At 52.7% G+C, this 19,034-nt stretch overlaps 2 protein-coding genes across 3 annotated transcripts in view; both read left to right on the plus strand.

Moving 5' to 3' along the window:
* Nucleotides 1–4,278, plus strand: part of KLHDC1 (kelch domain containing 1) — a 30,114-nt gene extending 25,836 nt beyond the window's left edge. For both annotated transcript variants that reach the window (XM_086462090.1, XM_086462091.1), the window contains 3 exons: nucleotides 2,602–2,686; nucleotides 3,030–3,082; nucleotides 3,320–4,278. In XM_086462090.1, the coding sequence (XP_086318216.1) occupies nucleotides 2,602–2,686; nucleotides 3,030–3,082; nucleotides 3,320–3,494 (313 nt within the window). In that variant the 3' untranslated portion in view covers nucleotides 3,495–4,278. The remainder of the gene's footprint in view (nucleotides 1–2,601; nucleotides 2,687–3,029; nucleotides 3,083–3,319) is intronic.
* A 390-nt stretch (nucleotides 4,279–4,668) lies between these two features.
* Nucleotides 4,669–18,670, plus strand: KLHDC2 (kelch domain containing 2). Its single transcript, XM_086462609.1, has 14 exons — nucleotides 4,669–4,677; nucleotides 6,018–6,185; nucleotides 7,010–7,089; nucleotides 8,053–8,170; nucleotides 9,548–9,663; nucleotides 12,618–12,699; nucleotides 12,788–12,871; nucleotides 14,752–14,832; nucleotides 14,911–14,969; nucleotides 15,307–15,416; nucleotides 15,895–15,967; nucleotides 16,798–16,885; nucleotides 18,013–18,065; nucleotides 18,334–18,670. Exons 2-14 carry the CDS (start codon nucleotides 6,030–6,032, stop codon nucleotides 18,455–18,457), a joined length of 1,224 nt encoding a protein of 407 aa, XP_086318735.1. The 5' UTR covers nucleotides 4,669–4,677; nucleotides 6,018–6,029; the 3' UTR covers nucleotides 18,458–18,670.
* Nucleotides 18,671–19,034: the final 364 nt, after the last annotated feature.

The raw sequence follows: 19,034 nt of genomic DNA on the forward strand, positions 1-19,034 counted from the left end.
CCGCTCAGCCTTGACTCTGCCGTTCAGCTGGAGTCACCTTTGTGCCTCGGGCGGCGGCAGGGCTGGGGGTTGGGAGCCCGGGACTCCTGAGCCCCGCGTGGTTCTCGAGCAGTTCAAGGGCAGGTCCCGTACTGGGCGCTGCAAAGTGGAGCTGTCACTCGGCTGGGCTGGCAGGGGGGCTGTGGAGCAAGCCAAGCCACCTTCCTCACTGCGCCGAAGCGCCCAAGAGGGTCCCTGAGGCTGACGCTGCTGAATTGGCTGGGGACTAGCTCCCTTTCATTGACCTAGTCCTTTATTGAAGTAAATACCTTCCCCCTTTGGAAAAATAAATAAATACTTCAGTAACCTTTTTCAGGAAGTTGTGGAAATACAGATAAAAGGAGCCACACCACAAGCCTGTCTATATAGTGAACTAGTTTGAGTGCAAAGTACTTGCTTGTGCCATAATTATATCCCTGTACTTACCCAGAATTACTGCGGGATCCCTGCAGCTGGAAAAGGTTTAAGTCAGTTCTGTGGCTCATGCGACTTTACAGCAGGACTTAAAGTGCACTGGCAATTCTATATCCGCATGCACTTTTACACATTTCTGTTATTTTATAATAATACACAGTATATCACACACGCATTAGTGTATTTTCCTGATGCTTCTGCAAAATTGATTCCCTCCTTAAATTCTGCAAAGATTAATTTCCTTCAACCTTCGTTTTTAGCCATTTCTAAAATATTGCCTCCTGGGTTATAGGTCTGTGATTCTGTAGAATATTTGTCTTTGTTCTGCCCATCAGTTGTGCTTCAGCTAACATTTTGCATGCCAGGTTAAAACGCAGAACGAATTGTGTATTTGACAGATCCCCAGTGTTTTCATTGCAATGTAATTCTGTTATTCCAGTCAGAAGAGCTGTGTAAAAAAAAAAATTTACATCGGTTCAGCATCTGTGTAATTGAAATAACGTGCTTTATCAGGATGTCTAGGTGATAAGTTAGAGCAGCTGTGAGAGGACAGAAACTCTGTCAGGCTGTAGGAAAAACATCAGGTTGCGGGCTAGGATGCCAACCAAGTGAAGGCAGGAAAGGCTTCCCGGTGTTCTTCGGTGATGGAGCCCAGGCCAGAGTTTGCCTAAAGCAGATAAGGCACAGCCAGATCTATCTCCAGGTAGGAGGAAGGGAAAAGGTGGGATATACAGTTTAGCCTGCGGAGAATGGTGAATCATTACTGATATGAGTGGAGTAAGAAAGTGGGAACGTTTCCTTTTGCGTGAAAGTTCTAGTGGGGCGTATTGTTTTGGTGCAGTGGGCTTCAAGGGCCAGAGCTCTGCGGTGACAATCACCTCGTGCCGGTTACTTCAGTGGCAGCACACCAGTGGAAAAATTATGGATTCTGCTCTGCTAGTAATACAAAGGAAATCCAGCAAGGTGCAGCTGCTGAAGTAGCAGAGTCTTTGTAAAAGCGAGATTTTACAAGTCACGGTTTGGTTTGGGGTTTTTTTTTTTACACCACCTGCTTTTATACGCACAACGCCAAAGGGGTGGGCGTGGTGCGAGTGATTGACACACAGAAAATGAACCCCAAGATCTTTGGGGGAAGCGTAAAACTGCGACAGGATAACGTGTGTTCTGAAACTCGCGTCCTAGTGCTCGGGGATAAGAGTCAGCACTGAGAACCCCACAGTCTGAAAGCCGTTAGAATGGTAGTTATGAATTAAAGAAATAGTGGAAAATTTAAAAAGGAAAAAAAAAAACCCCAAACAGGAGAAGCAAAGCTGTTCTTGGCAAAAGCTTGTCTTGTGCAGTTTTGTTTTCTGCAAATTTTCCACTGTGTCGTTTCGTTGAAGCAGTGATGAACAAGACAAAGTGTATGTGAGTACAGAAGAGTCAAATGATGACAAAAATACACTGGTCTGTATGGAATGTGATCTTCCAGCAAAATTCTCCTGAGATGGATAGTCACCTTGCTCTCTCCTTTTATATTGTTAAAGAAATGAGTCATACTATATTCGAAGGTATTATTTTTTTACCTCTGAAGAGTTGAAGTCATGTCTTTGTCCTGGTTTCCTAAGAAGCGAGGGTTACATCCCTGCGCCCCTACGGCCGCCTCTCCTGCCCCCTGAATCAATTGACCCATTTCCACAATGTTTCACAAAGAAGTAGGAAGCTCAGAGGCACTTAAGTCCTCTGGCCAAAACAGGGGGGAGAGGAGGGTCTGCCTCGAGGGGCGGGTCGGCACGGGACAGGCTGTGCAGGTTCGGCCGCTCGCGAGGCGACTTGTTTTTTTACAAGTTTGCTTTAAATGGTAAAATTCTTCTGAGTCGCGAGGCCGGTAGGACTTGAAGGCTCTGCGCAGGAGTCGTGGAACCGCAGGGTTCGAAAAGGGACCTTTCCACTGTCGTTAAAAGGGACTTGTATCCTTGGAGCAAAAGTCTTTTGAAAAGAAACTCGAGTAGGAAGAAGGGAGGAGAGTCGCTGTGAGGTGAAAAGGTTCATATGCAGCTAAACCTACTGCTTCTCCGAAACGCCTAAAAACATGTAGCTTTTAGGTTAACACACAGCTGCTGCTTGGTACCGGGTCCCTAACGCTGTTTGTGATTTTTTTATCTCTAGGTTGTGGCACACAGCCTGTCTTGGAAAAGAAGGAGAAGTGATGGTGTTTGGTGGAAGCAAAGATGACCTGCATTTCATGGACACAGTCAGTAAATAATTAAATCCTATCACTGTGATCGTTAAACCTGATATACAATGACGTTAATGTGGCTGGTGACGTTGTCGGGTTCATTCGTATCATACGGGGTTGTGAGAGGTCGCCTTAGGTGTTCTTGGAAAGTAGTTTGAGAGGGTTTTCTCCTGCTCTTGTTAGGCTCGTGAAAAGGGATTTGTTATTCACGTTCTTTATAAATAATTATTTGGGTATTAACAGTTTTAAAGTGTGCAGGCGGTAGTAAATGCTACATGAACCTAGAAGACAGCGGGATTTCCGAGACGAGCTGTTTGTCATCATTTCAACGGTCCTTTTTTTTTGTTCTGTCGCTCAGGGTCACTGCAGTGACTTGCTGATATTTCAGACTCAACCGTATTCGCTCCTCAGGTGAGTTGGGTTATCGGCACAGTCCGGTGTGGATCCTTGTCTCACGGTGCTCTTGCACCCACGTTCAACCACGTGCTGCTGCGCAGGCAGGTGGGATCCCAAACTGCCTCCTCGGGGGATCTGTGAAACGTGCTGGCACACTGCGTGGCGTCAACACCATGAGCTTTTATTCAAAGTCGCTTTTTTTTGTCTCTACGTTCACTTAAATCTGTCTTTTTTCTTTTTTCCCTTCTTCAGGTTGTGTCTTGACTGCATTGGTAAAAATGCCGCTCTCTTAAAGAATCAAATTCCGTGCTTGCCATCGAAACTGCTGCAGCAAGTGCTGAAAAAAATAACCTTCTGGGCTGCCGTCAGCCACCGGCAGGAGAAAAAAGCTGAAACTGAAAGACAAAGTCAGCTGAGCACCACATGAGCCACGGCCCCGGAGCTGTTGGACCCTTCGGTTTATTCACGGCGTACGGCAAAGGCTTTTGTTAGTGAACTCGACTGATGCTACGGAACAGCTGTATGTTGAGCTGAGTTTCTAAGTGAGGTTTGAGAAGAAAGGAATCCTTTTTATGGAAATCTCTTTTGTTTTCTGCGTTATAGGAAACTGGTAAAACTTCATTTGTACATATCGTTAACTTCTGTTGTGGTCTTGATGAGACAGTCCATACACCTTGTTTGTTTTGAAGGTAACATGATGCACAGTGTTTTCAGCTGGATAAAATATGGCTTAAAATCTAACTACAGCCTTACCACACCGGCCTTTCTGAAACGATAAAATTAGCCCAACGCGGTCTCTTTGGAAGATTCACACTTGTCAGGCTTGAAAAAGGTCACTGATTCACTAAGGCCGCCGCATCTCACTGTTTGATTCCACCATTCTCCGTCACCTGACCCCCCCAGCCGGGCCACGGAGCCGGGCGTCTTCCTCGAAGTTGGAAAATCCGCGGAGCTGGGAGGAAAAGCTGCCCTGAGCAGCGTGACCCTTTGCATAGGAGAGCTGACCTGCAGCTCCTCACGGGGGTGTGCTGTGTGTCCGTCATCACCGAGTCCTTTTTTGAAATAGGTTGTATACTGTATTTTGGATGTGTAAAGTTTATATTTAATTCTTGTTTAAAAAAAAAAAAAGGCTTATTTATTGTTTAAAAAGAGCGGATGTAGTACTTGCTATTTTTCTGTTCCAAGTATTTAGTTAACAGGAGCACAGTCATTAAAATTTTATAGAGAGTTGAATCGAGACCACTTTTTGAGTTTGTTTTGTGTTGTTTTGGGTTGTTTTTTTTTTTTTTGCCATTGTTAAAATCTACATTGTTAAAATCTGGGGGAAAAGCGGTTTTGGGGCAAAATCACCTCCCGGGGGGGGGAAGGGCTGTGCCTGGCTCCCGGGGCACAGCCCCCCTTTTACACGCGTGAAGCTTTCCCTGGGAGCTCGGTGGCTCCTGGGCTGGGATCCTCCCCCCTTCTCGGCGACCGGAGCGACGCCTCCCGCTCCTCAGGCCCCGCCGCCACAACAGCCCCGGGCTCCTCCCGCGGGGCCGGACGGCGCCTGCGCGGCGCTGCCGGAAGCTGCGGCCCGCGGCGGATGTTGACGCTGCGCGCGGCCCGCTGAGGTGAGGGAGGGCGAGAGGGCGGGAGGCGGCGGCCGCGCCGCTGGGCCCGCAGCCCCCTCTGCCCCCGCCGCGGCGGGACCCCGGGGATCGGCGGCTCGGCGTGACGCCGCGGGGCTTCGGAGCGTGGGTCTGGGGGCCGGGGAGGCGCGGGGCGGGTGTGGGGTGGGAGGCCGAGGCGGGAGGGGGGGGGGGGAGGGGGGCGTTGCTGCGCGCTGTGGGGCAGGGGAAGCGGCGGGGATACACGCCACAAAGCTCGGCAGAAAGCGGGAAGGGCCGGGGGGGGGTTGTTAACGGGTGCGGTGAGCGCGGCGGTGGCGCGTTGCCCAGCGGAGTGCGGCTGGTGCTCGGGTTGGGTGCCGGGTTGCGGGTAAATCGCGACAGGGAGGATTTATCGGGGCTGCCTCGACACTGCGGGGGGGAACCCACGTCTGGTCAGGCGGGGTGTCGTGAGGGGGGTGGGCAGCCAGGGCAGAGCCGTGGAGGGCTTGGGGATTGCGGGGGCTTTGTGAGAAGTGCTTCAGTACGGGACTGAAAAATCACTAAAAGGGGGGCAGAATTTGGCCGGTGTGCCTGAGGTCGTAAGGAGAAGCATAAAGAATGGTGATCGCTGGGGAGAGGTCAGTGAAAATCGGGTTAGCTTGAAGCAGGCAGATTGCACTGAGGCGTGGGTAAGGCTTTCTGATTTAAAGCGTCGTTAAAGCTCAAAAATAAAAACTCCCGAAGGTGGGGTGGTGTCTCCATCGTTGGAGCGATTCAAATTAAACGAAAATCTGGCAGGAGCGGTGTAGGTGTGGAGGAGTCTGTGCGAGCGCGGGGTTCGGCAGCCTCGTGACGGTCCTTTCCGCTGCTCTCGCTTCGCCTGGTCGCACAGAACCATCGCTTGGACCGTCCCAACTTCCCTGACCTTTTGCTCCGTGTCTGAAAATCTTGGTGGGGTGACGGTTTCAGCTCGTTGCTGTAGGGAAGCTGGAAGCAGACGGGAGTGGCTTGTCAGCGGCAGGTGACTTTGGCTTCTCGGGGTCCCCTTGCTCCGTTAGAGGCTGAGGCAGAGCGTGCAGGCAGCTTCCAGGATGACCTGACTTCAGCCTTTCCTCCCAGCCCGATTCCCCCCACAGCTGGGGCTTTGAATTACCAGTGACCCCAGTAACAGCGTGGCCCTGGGGCTCCTTGCGTACCGAAGCCCTGGCGTGGCGGCTGCTCGTACCCCTGAGCGCTGAGGAGCCGCAGGCTCGTAGCTGGTGTCTTTCCACTTAAAAGCGGTCGTGAAGGAAGCAGCAGCGTGGAGTTTCTCTGATTGCGGTTTTCAGAGCTCCCTGCTGTGTGTTGTTCTCTGCACGTAGCGCTGCCTCGAAATGGCCGATGATAACGAGGACCTGCAGGCGGATGAGGAGCTCCCGGCTCCGGCTGAGGACAGCTTCGAGCAGCTGGAGAACGACAGCCCCGCCGAGCGCAGCGGGCACGTGGCGGTCACTGACGGGCGCTGCATGTACGTGTGGGGAGGCTACAAGGTACGCTCTTCGCCTGGGGAAGCCAGCCTTCTGCCACCCCTGGGGCTGGGCGTGAGGTCCCGTGGGTTTGGGGGTGACTCTGTAAAATTATCCCTCCCCCGGAAAAGCGAAGCTCCGGTTAACGAGTTAGAATGTGGCGTTTCGGAGTTTTGAAACAGGGAAATAAATCACGAGCGTTCAGCGCCGATCTCGGCAGACGGGTGACTTCGGTGGGGTGCGGGGTGGTGTTTGCCTTCGGCGGCTCACGCGTCTGTCGGCAGAGAAGGGAGTTCTGAGTTGAAATGCAGACCGTGCTTGTGTTTCCAGCGTTCCCAGCGCGACTGTGTATTGCCCAGTGACGACCACAGGTCGGGTGTTTTACCACACTGGGGGGTGCGTGTGCTGCAGGCAGATTCGAGTCGTTTTACAGTTTTGACAGGAGTGGAGATGAATTGTCAACGAACTTAGTGAATAAATTGGTAGCTCAGGGCAAAGCTTTGATGTATTGTTCTGATGGTGTCGTGCAGAGCATGGGGGAATTAAAAAGGACATTTTGACTCGTTTAGGCACCCTAGTTACCCTGCTTGGGCTGTGAAAAGGAGGTTTAACTTCCATTTACCCCCGTCTCTGGCTCAGCTGGGAGCTTGTCTGGACCCCAGCAGACGCTGAAAGGCTAATACCTGCTCCCTGAGGGCTGCTCTGCGCGTGAGAGGTGCTGGAGTGCAGCCCGCCCTACTCCTGCTGTTCTCTGTTCTGAGATTCGCTCTCTGAGGGGTGTAAACATTCCCAGGAGTCTGTAATTCCAGATGTCAGTGTTGCTTTTTCTTTCCTGACCTGTTCTGCAGAATGCCCAAGTTAGAGGATTTTATGACTTCTATCTGCCTAGAGATGAAATATGGATCTACAACATGGAGACTGGAAGATGGTACAGTAAATAATTAACTTAATTGTTGTTTTGGGGGGAAAAAATAGATAAATTCTTAAATTGGTGTGGAAAACACACTGAGGGGCTTTGAACAGAGCGAGAACTCCCTGGTCTGTGTTCCCACCTGTCAAACTGTTGCATAAATGTGTAAAATATTCCTAATTTTTTTTTTTTTCCTGTGAAAACAACCAAGTATGTTTTCACGGCGTGAGGTAGGAGAGACAGGAGTGTGTGACCAACAGCGTGCAGTGTTTTGGGGTGCCTGGTACAGGACGTGGCACCTGAAAAGTGTGTTTGATTACACTGGTACGTGGGGGAGGGAAACCCCTGTTGAGTTTTTTCTTTGCTGTCCTGTTAAGGAGCTGGTTTTAAACGCTGGTGCAGCCGAAGAAACCCCTGGGTGGTCTTAGATCACTGGGAGCCTGGAAGCTGTGTGAAACCTGCGTGCCTGGTGGCGCGAGCACAGAGCATCCTCGCTGGGGCCCGCGAGGCCCAGGCCCCTCCGCGCTTTGTAAAGGCACAATTTCGGCCGCGCTTCCAGTCCTGGTGGTTGGGGAGAGCCTTGGACACGGGCTGGAAGCTCCGCTTTGTGGTTCAGATGTTTACAAACCTGAAAAATCCAGTCGCAAAATAGAAACCTTCGGTTTCGACAGGGGCGTCCTCTTTGCCTGAGGGTCTTCCTGGGGATTTGGAACGCGCCGGGCGTACCGAGCTCCTGAACTGGGCAGGCGGGATTCCTCCCCCACAAAACACGTATTCATTAAATTGCCTGTTCCCCACCCCCACCCCCCTCCATCCTACCAGGGTGGTGGTGTCAGTTGTTGAGCCTGTGAGGGTGTGAAGAACTCCTGACCCCGCGGTCCGCGGTGACGGTGACCTACTGTCATTAAACCGCGCTGGTTGTGTTCTGAAATGCCAGTCGGGCTGAAATGGTTATCGTTCATTTTGAAACTCTGCTTCTAGGAAGAAGAGTAAAACGGAGGGAGACGTTCCACCTTCCATGTCTGGCAGCTGTGCCGTGTGTGTAGACAGGGTGGTGTACCTCTTTGGGGGACACCACGCCCGTGGCAACACCAACAAGGTCAGTAACGCGGAGATAAACCCCTCCTCACAGACAGGTCTCTCCCCGTTAGCTTTTGTTCCCGTCTTTTACAACCTAGAGGTGGCCTTTTCAGTTCGCTAAAACCCATCCAGAGCAAGAAATGTGTGATCGTAACAGAAATCACAGGAACATTTTCTTCTGAAGGGCTGGGCAGGTTGGATCTGCTTTCAGAGCTGAAATCTCACTACCAGGGGCTGCTGAACGGGGATCCAGTCACCGTGTCCTCCAGGGCTTCTGCAGCGCGATCTTTTCATCTGCTGGCCGGGTCTCTCTCGTGCTTGGAGGCAGAGAACCAGCTTTCTCATCCTGCCAGCGGCTTCCCCAGATACGTGAACTCATCGGAGCCGTGTTCTTTTTGTGCTTGCCTGAGAGGTTTTGCCTAACAAAACGCCGAGATTACTGCTTGGATTGTGGGGGTTTTTATCCATGCGGGTGATCAGCTGGCTGGCTTTTACCGCTGCAGCGTATTAATCTCTCTGCAACAGGTCAGGTGGTAACACAACGTTTATAAAACAGATCAGCCTTCAGCTCCGCACCTTTTCACGGGATGATTGTGCTCTGGGAGCTTTAGGCCGCTGAAGAAACTGCTGTGCCCCAGTGTTTGTTTTGATTACCGTTCTTGTGCAGTTCGCCCCGCGAGCGGTATCGCGCTTGGTGCTTTTGGGTTCGCTCCTGTTGAAAGATGGGGAGTTTCCAGAGTGCGCTGAAGTAAGAGCACGAGGTGATTTGCAACTGCTCTGAAGTTGTTGGAAATGTTACTCTTCTCCGGAGCCTCCCATAATATTTTTCTGATGTTGTAGGAGTGTGGTTTAAACTAAATAGTTTTGCCCTCGCTCTTAAAAACAAACTGGAAGTGGCTCGATGCAGTGCTCACCGACAGTCTGAGGCCAACTACGTTTATAAAGTGTGACTTGCTTCCTTCCTGCTGCGGTATTGCTACGTTTCAGTTAGTTTGTGTGTGTGTATCAGCTAGTTCTCGCCACGTAAAATGATGCAACGCGCAGAGAAGGGGCGATTCTGTAAATGAACGCTTATTTTTTTTTTAATTGTAAGACAATTGGTGCTTTGTACAGACCTGCGTCGGATCCTGTGTCGGCTTTCGGATGGTAAAACTCCATGCCCATAGTCCTGTGGCTTTTGTAAAAAGCGTTTGAGGCTTGAGTCTGCAAAAAGATAAGGGCCTTCGGGTCCGTGTTTTGTTCCCAATATTGTCAGTGCTCTGTGCAGCTAGGAAGAAAACTTGTCATTTATTTCTACACCAAGACGTGCTGCTCAAAAGTTAGTATTTTAACGTCTGTCAGAGTTAAGCTTCCCGCTAACTGTGTGGGTAAAAAAAAATCTTTTTATTTTCTACAGTTCTACATGTTAAATTCCAGATCCACGGACAAAGTGCTGCAGTGGGTCAGAGTGGAGTGTCAGGGGGTGCCCCCTTCGTCCAAGGACAAACTCGGCGTTTGGGTTTACAAAAACAAGTAAGGCTCCCGCCGTCCTGGCGCCTGCGCCTGCCCTTGGTCGCTCTCGGTCCCCTCGTTGCTGTGCGTGACTGTTGGAGCAAGAGCTGCGGGAGGGCTTCCCGCCTGCGGCAGGGGCGCGCGGCAGGGAGGGGCTGGGGAACAAACCCAGCCCCCTCCCTTCTGAAACTGCCCTGTCCTCTAGCCCGTGATAAGCGAAAAACCTCACGGCCGGCTCGGGGGGGTGTGAGCTGCCAGGTATCCACGCGAGTCACAGCCCAAAACGTCGGCTCGTCACAGGCCGACCTTCCACGGTGCCTCCTCCGCCCATCGCGGTGAAGACACTGCGTCGTGGTGGCTTGTGGCAGCCTCGTTGCTCTCGGCGATGGCACCGGGAGTCGCTCCTCGCAGAAAAGGCCGCTCCGGGGTTCCCCGTACCACACAAACCGCGCTCTTTCGGTGATGTCCTGTGGGACAGCGTGCGTTGCTGGGGTAGCTGAAGAGCAGGAAGCTGTTTTGATCTTAACATTGCGTGTTCGGGAAGGGATCGTGCCCCTGTACGGCCGCTGGTGAGGCCACGCCTTGGGTACTGTGTCCAGTTTTGGGCGCCGCAGTGTAGGAAAGATGTTGGGGTGCTGGAACGTGTCCAGAGAAGGGCAGCGAAGGTGGTGAAGGGTCTGGAGAACAGGTCTGTGAGGAGCGGCTGAGGGAACTGGGGGTGTTCAGCCTGGAGAAGAGGAGGCTGAGGGGAGACCTGATCGCTCTGCAACTGCCTGGAAGGAGGTTGTGGTGAGGGGGGGGTCGGTCTCTTCTCCCAAGTAACTAACGACAGAACAAGAGGTAAAGGCCTCAAGCTGTGCCAGGGGAGGTTTAGATTGGACATTAGGAAAAATTCCTTTACTGAAAGCGTGGTCAGACATTGGAACAGGCTGCCCAGGGAGGTGGTGGAGTCACCATCCCTGGAGGTGTTCAAAAGACGTGTAGATGTGGTGCTGAGGGACATGGGTTAGTGGTGGCCTTGGTAGTGTTAGGGTAATGGTTGGACCTGATGGTCTTAAAGGTCTTTTCCAACCACAACGATTCTGTGATTCCATGTGGCTTTTTCAGCGATGCGCGTGCTCAGTTCGGTGAGTTTTGTGCTGGTTGCCCACAACAAGGGACGTGTTGGGTGAACTGCTGCTGCTGGTATCTGATTGCATGTCTTGGGATCGCATCCCAGAGATGCCAGGAGGTTCTTTTGGCATTGCAAACCTTGGAAAAGATAAGGAAGATGAGGAGAAGGTGGTGAAGCCAGATGAGCTGAAGTGCAAAACATTGCTGTTGCCTTGCACCCTCCTCCCCCGCCGGGTTAGTGTAGGGCCAGTCCCCTAAGCAGGGAGCTGTGTGATGAGATCGTTCCCACCTTCTGGCACTGGAGGACAGGCTGAGGCAAGACCCTGTTGTAGGTAATTCCCTGCTCCCACTGTGTTCCAGCTGCTCAGGAGGTTGGGGGTGGAAGTGAATTCTCTCAGGGGAGGGCAGGGACTTTTGGCTCTCTTCTTGGAGCACCTGCCCGGGGTTGGTTTCTCAGAGGGTTCCTGCCTTCCAGAGAACACAACTCCAAAATGCTCTGGCACAGGTGACAGCTCACGTGGCCAGGAGTGTCCCCTGGCAGGAGGAGCTGCTCCCCACAGAGCAGGGCGCTCTCCCAGGGCAGCGCTGCTGGGGCAGGCGACGCCAGGGGCTGAGGGGGCCTGGTGCGAGTATGAGGTGACGGTCAGGGGCCTCCAGTTCTTCTCTGGTCACAACTGGTTACAGGTTCTTACTGTTGTCACATCAGGGTTTAAGCTGTTACCTACAAAACCTTCCCTGGACAGCACAGGCGTCTTCTGCCTGTTTCCCCAGCTGGTTGTGGCTGTATCTCCTCTGGCTCTCCTGAGGCAGAGACAATCAGAGGTGCCACACGTCCTCGTGTCTGAGCAGCATGAGGTGATTTTGGTGGCTAACCCTACAGATGCTGCTGCTGCTTTGCCCGTTCCGTGGGGAGAAAGCCGGCCGTGGCGGTGCTGGCCGTGCGATTTCGCTGCAGAGGCTCGGGAGCGACGGGAAGTTGCCCGTGGTGCGAGCTGGCAGATTGTGGAGAGAAAGTTTGTTGTTGCGATCCCTGATGTGATCAGTTTAGATGTAAATCTGCTCAAGGCCGGAGTTGTGGGTGTTTAGTGAGGTGGTGTAGATTGTTTTCTGTTACTTCATAACTCAGTAGGGATTTCTGGCAAAACTGTGCCCTTAGTTTCTAGTAGGTGCTAAAACTCAAACGTAAAGGTAAATTACATTAAAAAAAAACCCCAAAAGAACAGTAAAAACAGAGGAGTGACTGCTCATAACAACTGTTCTTCAGGCTTTGAAACAAAATGCAACAAGTACAAAGGAAAATGTCTCCCCCAAAACTAAAAACTTCCCAGGCAGCTGCGTCGGTAGAGGGTCCGCTGCTCGTAACGCCCCTTGGCCTCCTCCCGCCCTGCCCTGCCCAGCACACACCTCCGCAGGGACCGTGCCCGAGCCGTGGCGCTTTCCCTTTCTTCTCACAGGAGCCGCTGCGAACGTTTTTGGGCTTCGGGAGAAGGGGCAGAGGGCTCGGCAAGGGGGGGAAGTCGGGAATCCACAGGGATAGACCCCGGTAGCTGCTGCGTGGGAGCCCCGGTGGGGCCAGCGAGCAGGCAGCAGGCCTGGCGGTAGCTTCCCGCAACCGGAGCGAAGCTGGGAACGCCGAGAGGCCTGGGCAGGGGCTGCCGAGGGGTTTCCTGGGGGTGGCAGGGACGAGTAGGCGAGGAGCAGGGCCCCACACCTGGAAAACTTGCATTGCAAACGTGTTGGAAGCCAAAGGAGCTTCCCTGGTTTTCCAGCCTTCTGTTTGAGCGCAGCCTTTGCAGAATTTTAGTTTGTAGCAGCCGAGGTGACAGCATTTCTAATCGATCCTGATGCACGTTTCGTTTCAGGCTAATATTTTTTGGAGGCTATGGTTACTTTCCTGAAGGGAAACAACGGGGAACTTTTGAATTTGATGAAACCTCTTTTTGGGTAAGTAAACCTCGAAGTCACTTCTATTTAAACTCGAATATTTGATTAGTACTTGTTCAAATTTGTTGCTTATTTAATATTTTTAAAGAATTCAGGTCTTCCTAGAGGGTGGAACGACCACGTGCATGTCCTGGACACTGAAACTTTCACTTGGAGCCAGCCCATAACTACGGTAATGATTAATCTTACGTCCGTTAATTTTAAGTTACGGGCGCGTCGTGTGCCGTATCGCTCCTGGCATCCTGCGAAAATAAGCTGCTAGGCCTGGGTTCACCGCTCTGATTGTGTCCAGCTAGAAGGAGGTGCTGATAAAACGGCCTCCGTGCGGGGGGCTGGCGGTGGCCTGTCCCGGCAGCCGTGGCTTTGGGCCGCCGGCGTGGCGAGCACGCTCGGCGAGCTCGCAGCGTGGGGCTCTCTGAACCTGGTTTGTCTCATGGCAGGGTCTTGTCTCCAGCCCGCTATCTCCCTGGCATCTTTGCAGAAGATGGGGTGAACTGTTTTGCAAGCCAGAAGCAAGGAAATTCGCCCAAAATGGGTGTTGTTTTCCTACTTTTCCTGCTCCACCCTGCAGCCTTGCTTACGTGTCACCAGCCAAGTGTTTAGTGCTCAGGTGCTCTGTGATCCTGCCTTCCTCGGGATATAAACCAGTCCCTAAGTGCCAGGAGGTGGGAAAAGCGGGAGAGCTCTCGGAAATACCTCTGGTGGCTCGGAGGAGGACGCGAGCAGTGCCTGCCAGAGACCAGGACTCCACGAGTGGCCGGTGTGGAGCCGCTCCTGTCTCGGTGGGGCTGGCGGGCAGCTCCGTGTCCGCAGCACTGCTGGTTGCTGCTGCTCTGTCTGATCCAGCCAGGGGAGGAAACCTGGCCAGGAGCTGCCTTAATTCCCTGAACCTCTCGCCAGCGAAGCGTGACTGTCGATTCCTCTCCTATCCGTGGACTCTGTGCGGCGTCACGAGCTTGTGTTCGCAGCCTGGCCTCCAAATGTGCTCGTAAAGGGCTGTTGCGGGAGGGGTTTGAAACGCTGTTGGGAGAACTGACCTTGGAGACATCCCCTCAAAATACAAATGAGCTGCTGCCTGTTCAGCAGCATTCGTGAGGCCATTTCAGCTGAATTTAAATCATTCGTTTGCCTCTCTCCTCTCCAAAACCAGGAAACTTGCCCTTTATTTTGATTCTTTCTCTCTTCATCTTTTTTTTTTTTTTCCTGTTGGCTTGCTTTCCTTCACGCTTCAGTGGCGTTGCGCTCGTGGGGAGCTCAGGAAAACGGAATGTCTGGTTTCCTCTCATCCTCGCTGCAACGTGACGGTTTGGTACCTTTCACTTGGGTGCCGGATGGTGGTCGAAATAAAACGAAACGCTGCCTCATTGCAAACACCCGCCATTTGAAGTGTCCCTGAAGTGTTCAGGAGCAGGCAAACGGAGTGATAATTGCCACAGAATTGGAGGAAATGAAATTTGAGATAACTCCTTATTCAGATCACCAAAGGATTGCTTTGTCTTGCTACGTACAGATCTCAGATCCTTCAGAAGTAACTCAAGGAAAATGCTGTTTAACGATTCATTATGTCACTGTCTCCTTTACAGTCTGAGGTCTTCTGTGACTGTCTGAATCCCCTTCTAAAAGCAAAATTTCTGTCTTGACAAAGGAAAAAAAAACCCAGCCCATTTTTAATGAGTTTTCTGATCTTCCATCCACCAAAGAAAGCAGGACTCTGCACACAGAATGCCTTGCTGGGTGGTTTTTCACTCGCCCTTCCTTGCTGGCCTTAAGTCTGACTTTAGTTCAGCCTTTCATCTCCTCGGGTGACCCGTTTGGGGAACTCTGAGACCTCACTGTGCCCTGAGTGGGTGTCCAGGCGAGCTCTCCTGGGAGGCCCCGGCCCCAGCGTGTCTGCGGGGCTGCCCGGTGCGGCCGTAGCCGTGCCGCTCCCTGTGCCTGATGGGCGTCCTCGGGCCAGCTCCTCTGCGCTTGATCTGCTGCGGGTTTGGGGTGAAACGGCATTTCCTTTGGTCAAGGTATCGAATCAACTTATTTCACGTTTTCTTTTCCCAGGGTAAAACCCCGTCACCACGAGCAGCTCACGCCTGCGCTACCGTCGGGAACAGAGGCTACGTGTTTGGTGGCAGATACAGAGTAAGCCCCGGCCCAGTCTAACGAGGCGTTAACTTAAACCTAAGCACAGTAGTTCAGCCGTGGTCTGCTTTATTGTAGGAGTCCAGAATGAACGATCTCTACTACCTGAATCTGGATACGTGGGAGTGGAACGAAATGTAGGTACTAAAACCCGAGTTCTTTGTGCGTAAAGCAATACGAAAATGCCGCTTTTATTCACTTCTAGTCGCTCGAGGGAAACTTGGGTGAACTCCAGCAAGTAGAACTGATCCTCCTGATCAGTTGCTGACTCTTGCTGTCAGGCTTTTTCGAGTGGTGACAGGAGTAAAATGCTTCTGACTGTGTCTAAAGAAATTAAACTTGCTCTTGGGTCGCGAGCCGTGCGCAGGGTGAAGCTGCCTCCTCCAACTAGCTGAAAAATAATCAGAGCAGGAAAGGGCAGCGGGGTTTTATTGTAGCGTGCGTGTAATTTCTGGTGCTTTTATTGAAACACAGAATCACGCAAGGGATTTGCCCCGTTGGCCGGTCGTGGCACTCTTTAACACCCATTTCCTCAGATCACCTCTTTCTCTTCGGAGGATTCACCACTGACAAGCAGCCCCTGAGTAAGTCATTCCAAAAGGATTTTGTGTCACCTTTGCGTTCTCTGCGCGGCCTTTGTGTTCTCGAACACTTGTGCACAGAAGCTTGAATTATGGCCTTAAAAGTCTTGCTGAATTCCTTCCACGCGCTTGTGATCCAGCTCCTCATGGTCAACAGCTGCTTTCACCGAGTGTGCGGAGACAATATTATTTATAGAAATGAATCTGCTCTAAAAATGTATCTATCATCTCATGCAAATTGCAGTTAGTGAGAGCTGGAAAGTTCTCTGTCTTTCCCTTCTGGCTTCGCTCCCGTAAACCACTGTTAAACACCTGGTTTTGAACAGGCAGCCCCGTGTTTCAGAAGGGGTTTTTTTTATAAAACACCTGATTTATTTAAGTACGAAAATGGACCGTGTTACACCGGAGCACATGTTTATTGCAGCAGATGTGAAAGAACTAACAGGAGACTCTTTATATTCGGGGTTTTGCTTGTTTTCAGGTGACGCTTGGATTTATTGTATCAGCAAGAACGAGTGGATACAGTTTGAGCACAACTACTCTGAGAAACCAAGGTACGGTAGACACTTCCCTGGCGCCTTATTAAGGAGGAGGGAGGAAGCTCTGAATGTTGGCCGCGGGTTGCTCTTCACAGCGCTTGGTTTTTCTTAGTGAGGCAAGGCCTCCTGCTAGCTTCTGCCCCCGAGGGCGGGCGTGTGGAATGGTGCTGGAGGTGGGTGTAGCTCAGCGGGCAAGAAACGCCGGGATTTAGGGATTTAGGGTTTGGTCTCGTGCTGCAGCGGCCTCGGAGCTGCGCCTGCCAGCCCAAGAGCGAACTGGAACGTGCCCCTTCTTGCTCTGCCGGCAAACTGGACAGAGGCAGGCGGCACTGTTCTGAGCATCCTCGCTGTACACGCCCAGGATATTTTTGTCTTCCTGCTGAGTAAATTAGAGGCGATGACCCGCCCTTTAAAAGCATCAAAACAGTAGTGATGCACGTCCGTGGCATTGAAAACACGCGTGTCGTGTGGGTTGCTGTGATCCAGGGTGTTTGGGGAAGCGTTCTCATCGAGGTTCAACGAGTTAAAGCAGCGATGCTTCCCCGTCTGCCCGCTTTGGCCTCGCCCTTGCTGCTGGAGGGGGGTTTTTTTGACTCCAACTGGGGCAGGAAACTAAACTTGGTGCAAGCAGATCGCGACAGCCATCCTCCAGAAGCGACGGCCGTCGCTTCTGGAGGATGGCTGTCACGATCTGCTTGCAGCCCTGCTCTTCCACAGCCCGTGGTGTGCTGACCAGTTTACCCCACAGCGTACTGGTGGGCGCGTTTTCCATCCAAATCCTCAACGGGCGTTATCGGGGCGGGGTGGTTGCTTCGGATTAACGCGCTGCCGCCTTCCCTTCCTAGGTTGTGGCACACGGCCTGCGCCAGCGAGGAGGGAGAGGTGATCGTCTTCGGGGGCTGCGCCAACAACTTACTGGCTCATTCGAAAGCCGTGAGTTTAGTTTGAGCTTTCCCTTCCTGCGGGAGCCGGCGGGTGTTACCCCCCCCTCCAGCGAGCGTGAAGTGCTTGAGGACTGACAAAGGGGCATTAACAAGGCTCGAAGGGGAAATGTTTTTGCTGCTTTTCTCGAAAGGAGGTCATTATTTGTTATTTAAACAAACTATGACTTCGCTTTTCCATGTTTCACTTGGAGCCTGTTGTTACCTCCCAGCTACTTCTTCAGCTTTTCCCTCTGTTTCTCATGGGGGTGTTTTCAGGGAGCCCTTCCCACCGTAATTTCTCCAGGGCGAGGCCTAGGGAGAAGAGGCTGAACAGAGAGGGGGCTCTTGGGGCGTCCCAAGGTCTGTAAAAACAGGAGGGGGCTGGAAAGGGAGACTGGGAACAAGCACCTTCTGGTGCAGGAACCAGTGGGTCTCAGCTGGAACGGGCGAGCGGCGAACAAGAGCGGTGCAGCGGCTCGGTACGCACCGGCAGCTCGGCTCTGGTGGGTGACGGGGTCACGGGCGTTCAAGGGGCAGGCGTACCCCTGGAAAAAAATGAACCCAAAACCATGGGGCTGCTGTGACAACACAGTCCCCGTGTCCCGAGTCCCTCAGGGCAGCTCCCCGAGGAGCTGGAACCTCTGCCCGCGGGCGGTGGGTCCTGTTCTCCCACCCTGAGCCCAGGGTTGGAGCTGGGACGTGGGGCCCGCAGGCCCTCCCCCGGGCACGGGGGATGGAGCTTCCAGCCCTCCCAGCCCCGTCCCTTCCGTGTCAGCGACAGGAGACGCTGCGGGAGGGGGGAGAGCGCGGGAGCCCGGCCCCTCTGTGCGCCCCCTTCCCCTCCACCTCTTTGTATGAGGCAGCACCAGATCCGGGGTTTGGTTCTGCCGTAGTTCCCAGAGTGCCCATAACTTCCCCGAGTGCAGGATCTGGCGAGCCTTCTGCCTTCAGGGTGGCTGCTGCCTCTGGGATTTACGTGAAGTCCAGTCTCCTCCCCCACCCCTCAGCCTCTCCTCGCCCCCGGAGCTGCGCTTTGCCTTCCGTTCCAGGGTCCGTCTGCGTGAGCCTCGCCTCGTTTGGCTCCTGCTGTCATAACGTCACTCAAAACTGCTTCTTTCTCTCCCTCCCCACCCCCAGGCTCACAGTAACGAAATACTCGTGTTTTCTCTACAACCAAGATCTCTCGTAAGGTAAGAAAGACTCCAACCGTCACGTCTCCCTGCAAGACCAGTAGTGCAGGGTTACCACCCGATCCGTTTGTGGTCCTAAAACACTCGAAAACGTTTCTTCCTCTCAAGAATGCTGAAATGCAGCAGCCCCTTAGGAGAGGGCAGAGCAAGATGCCTCAGCTGGGCGCTGAGGACGAGAACAAGCCCTCGCTCCGTAGCTGGACGGCACGAGCTTACCTTGCCGCCCTTGCTCCCGCTAACCCCGGCCGTGTCTTCCCCTCTCCCCCAGGCTGTGCCTCGAAGCGGTCATCTGCTTTAAGGAGATGCTGGCCAGTTCCTGGAACTGCCTCCCCAAGCACTTGCTGCACAGCGTCAACCAGCGGTTCGGCAGCAACAACACCTCGGGCTCCTGAGCCCTCCGCCGCCGTCCCTGCCGGAGCTGTGCCTGGACGAGCGGGTCTGCCAAGATGTAACAATTCTACCGAGCGTGGCAAACACTCAACGTGTATAGGTTAAATATCTGTAGCGTCGTAGGTAGTTGCTGCTTGCCTTTCAGTTGCATGTGAATGGCCTAGAGAGAACCTATTTTTGTGTGAAGATGTTTGCAATAAATGTATTTAATGCCAGTGGAGACGTATCCCGTGCCTAAGCTAAAAGTAATTCTGGGTTTATCCACCTTGACGTACGCGTGAGGGGCAGCCCCAAGCGAGACGGTGGGGTGTGCACGTGTGGGGAGATAACCGGTGTGGAGTTCCTCGTCAAGGACCTGAGGACTTCAGTGCAAGAAATACCCCGGCACGCCCTGACTGTTGAAGAGGAGCGTTGCTTTAGTCTAGGCTGAAGATTCTAGGCTGCCGGGCGAGCAGTCCTGTTTTTAGTCTGCAGCGTTAGGAAACTGTCAGCTTAACGTTTGTTTTGTTTTTTTTTTTTTGCCACAAATGCTTAAAAGGTCAGAGAAACGGGATTTGGAAACTGTACGTTGTCCAAGTT

The sequence above is a fragment of the Leptosomus discolor genome, chromosome 3 (assembly GCF_034619465.1).
Source record: "Leptosomus discolor isolate bLepDis1 chromosome 3, bLepDis1.hap2, whole genome shotgun sequence".
NCBI classification, from domain to species: Eukaryota; Metazoa; Chordata; class Aves; order Leptosomiformes; family Leptosomidae; genus Leptosomus; species Leptosomus discolor.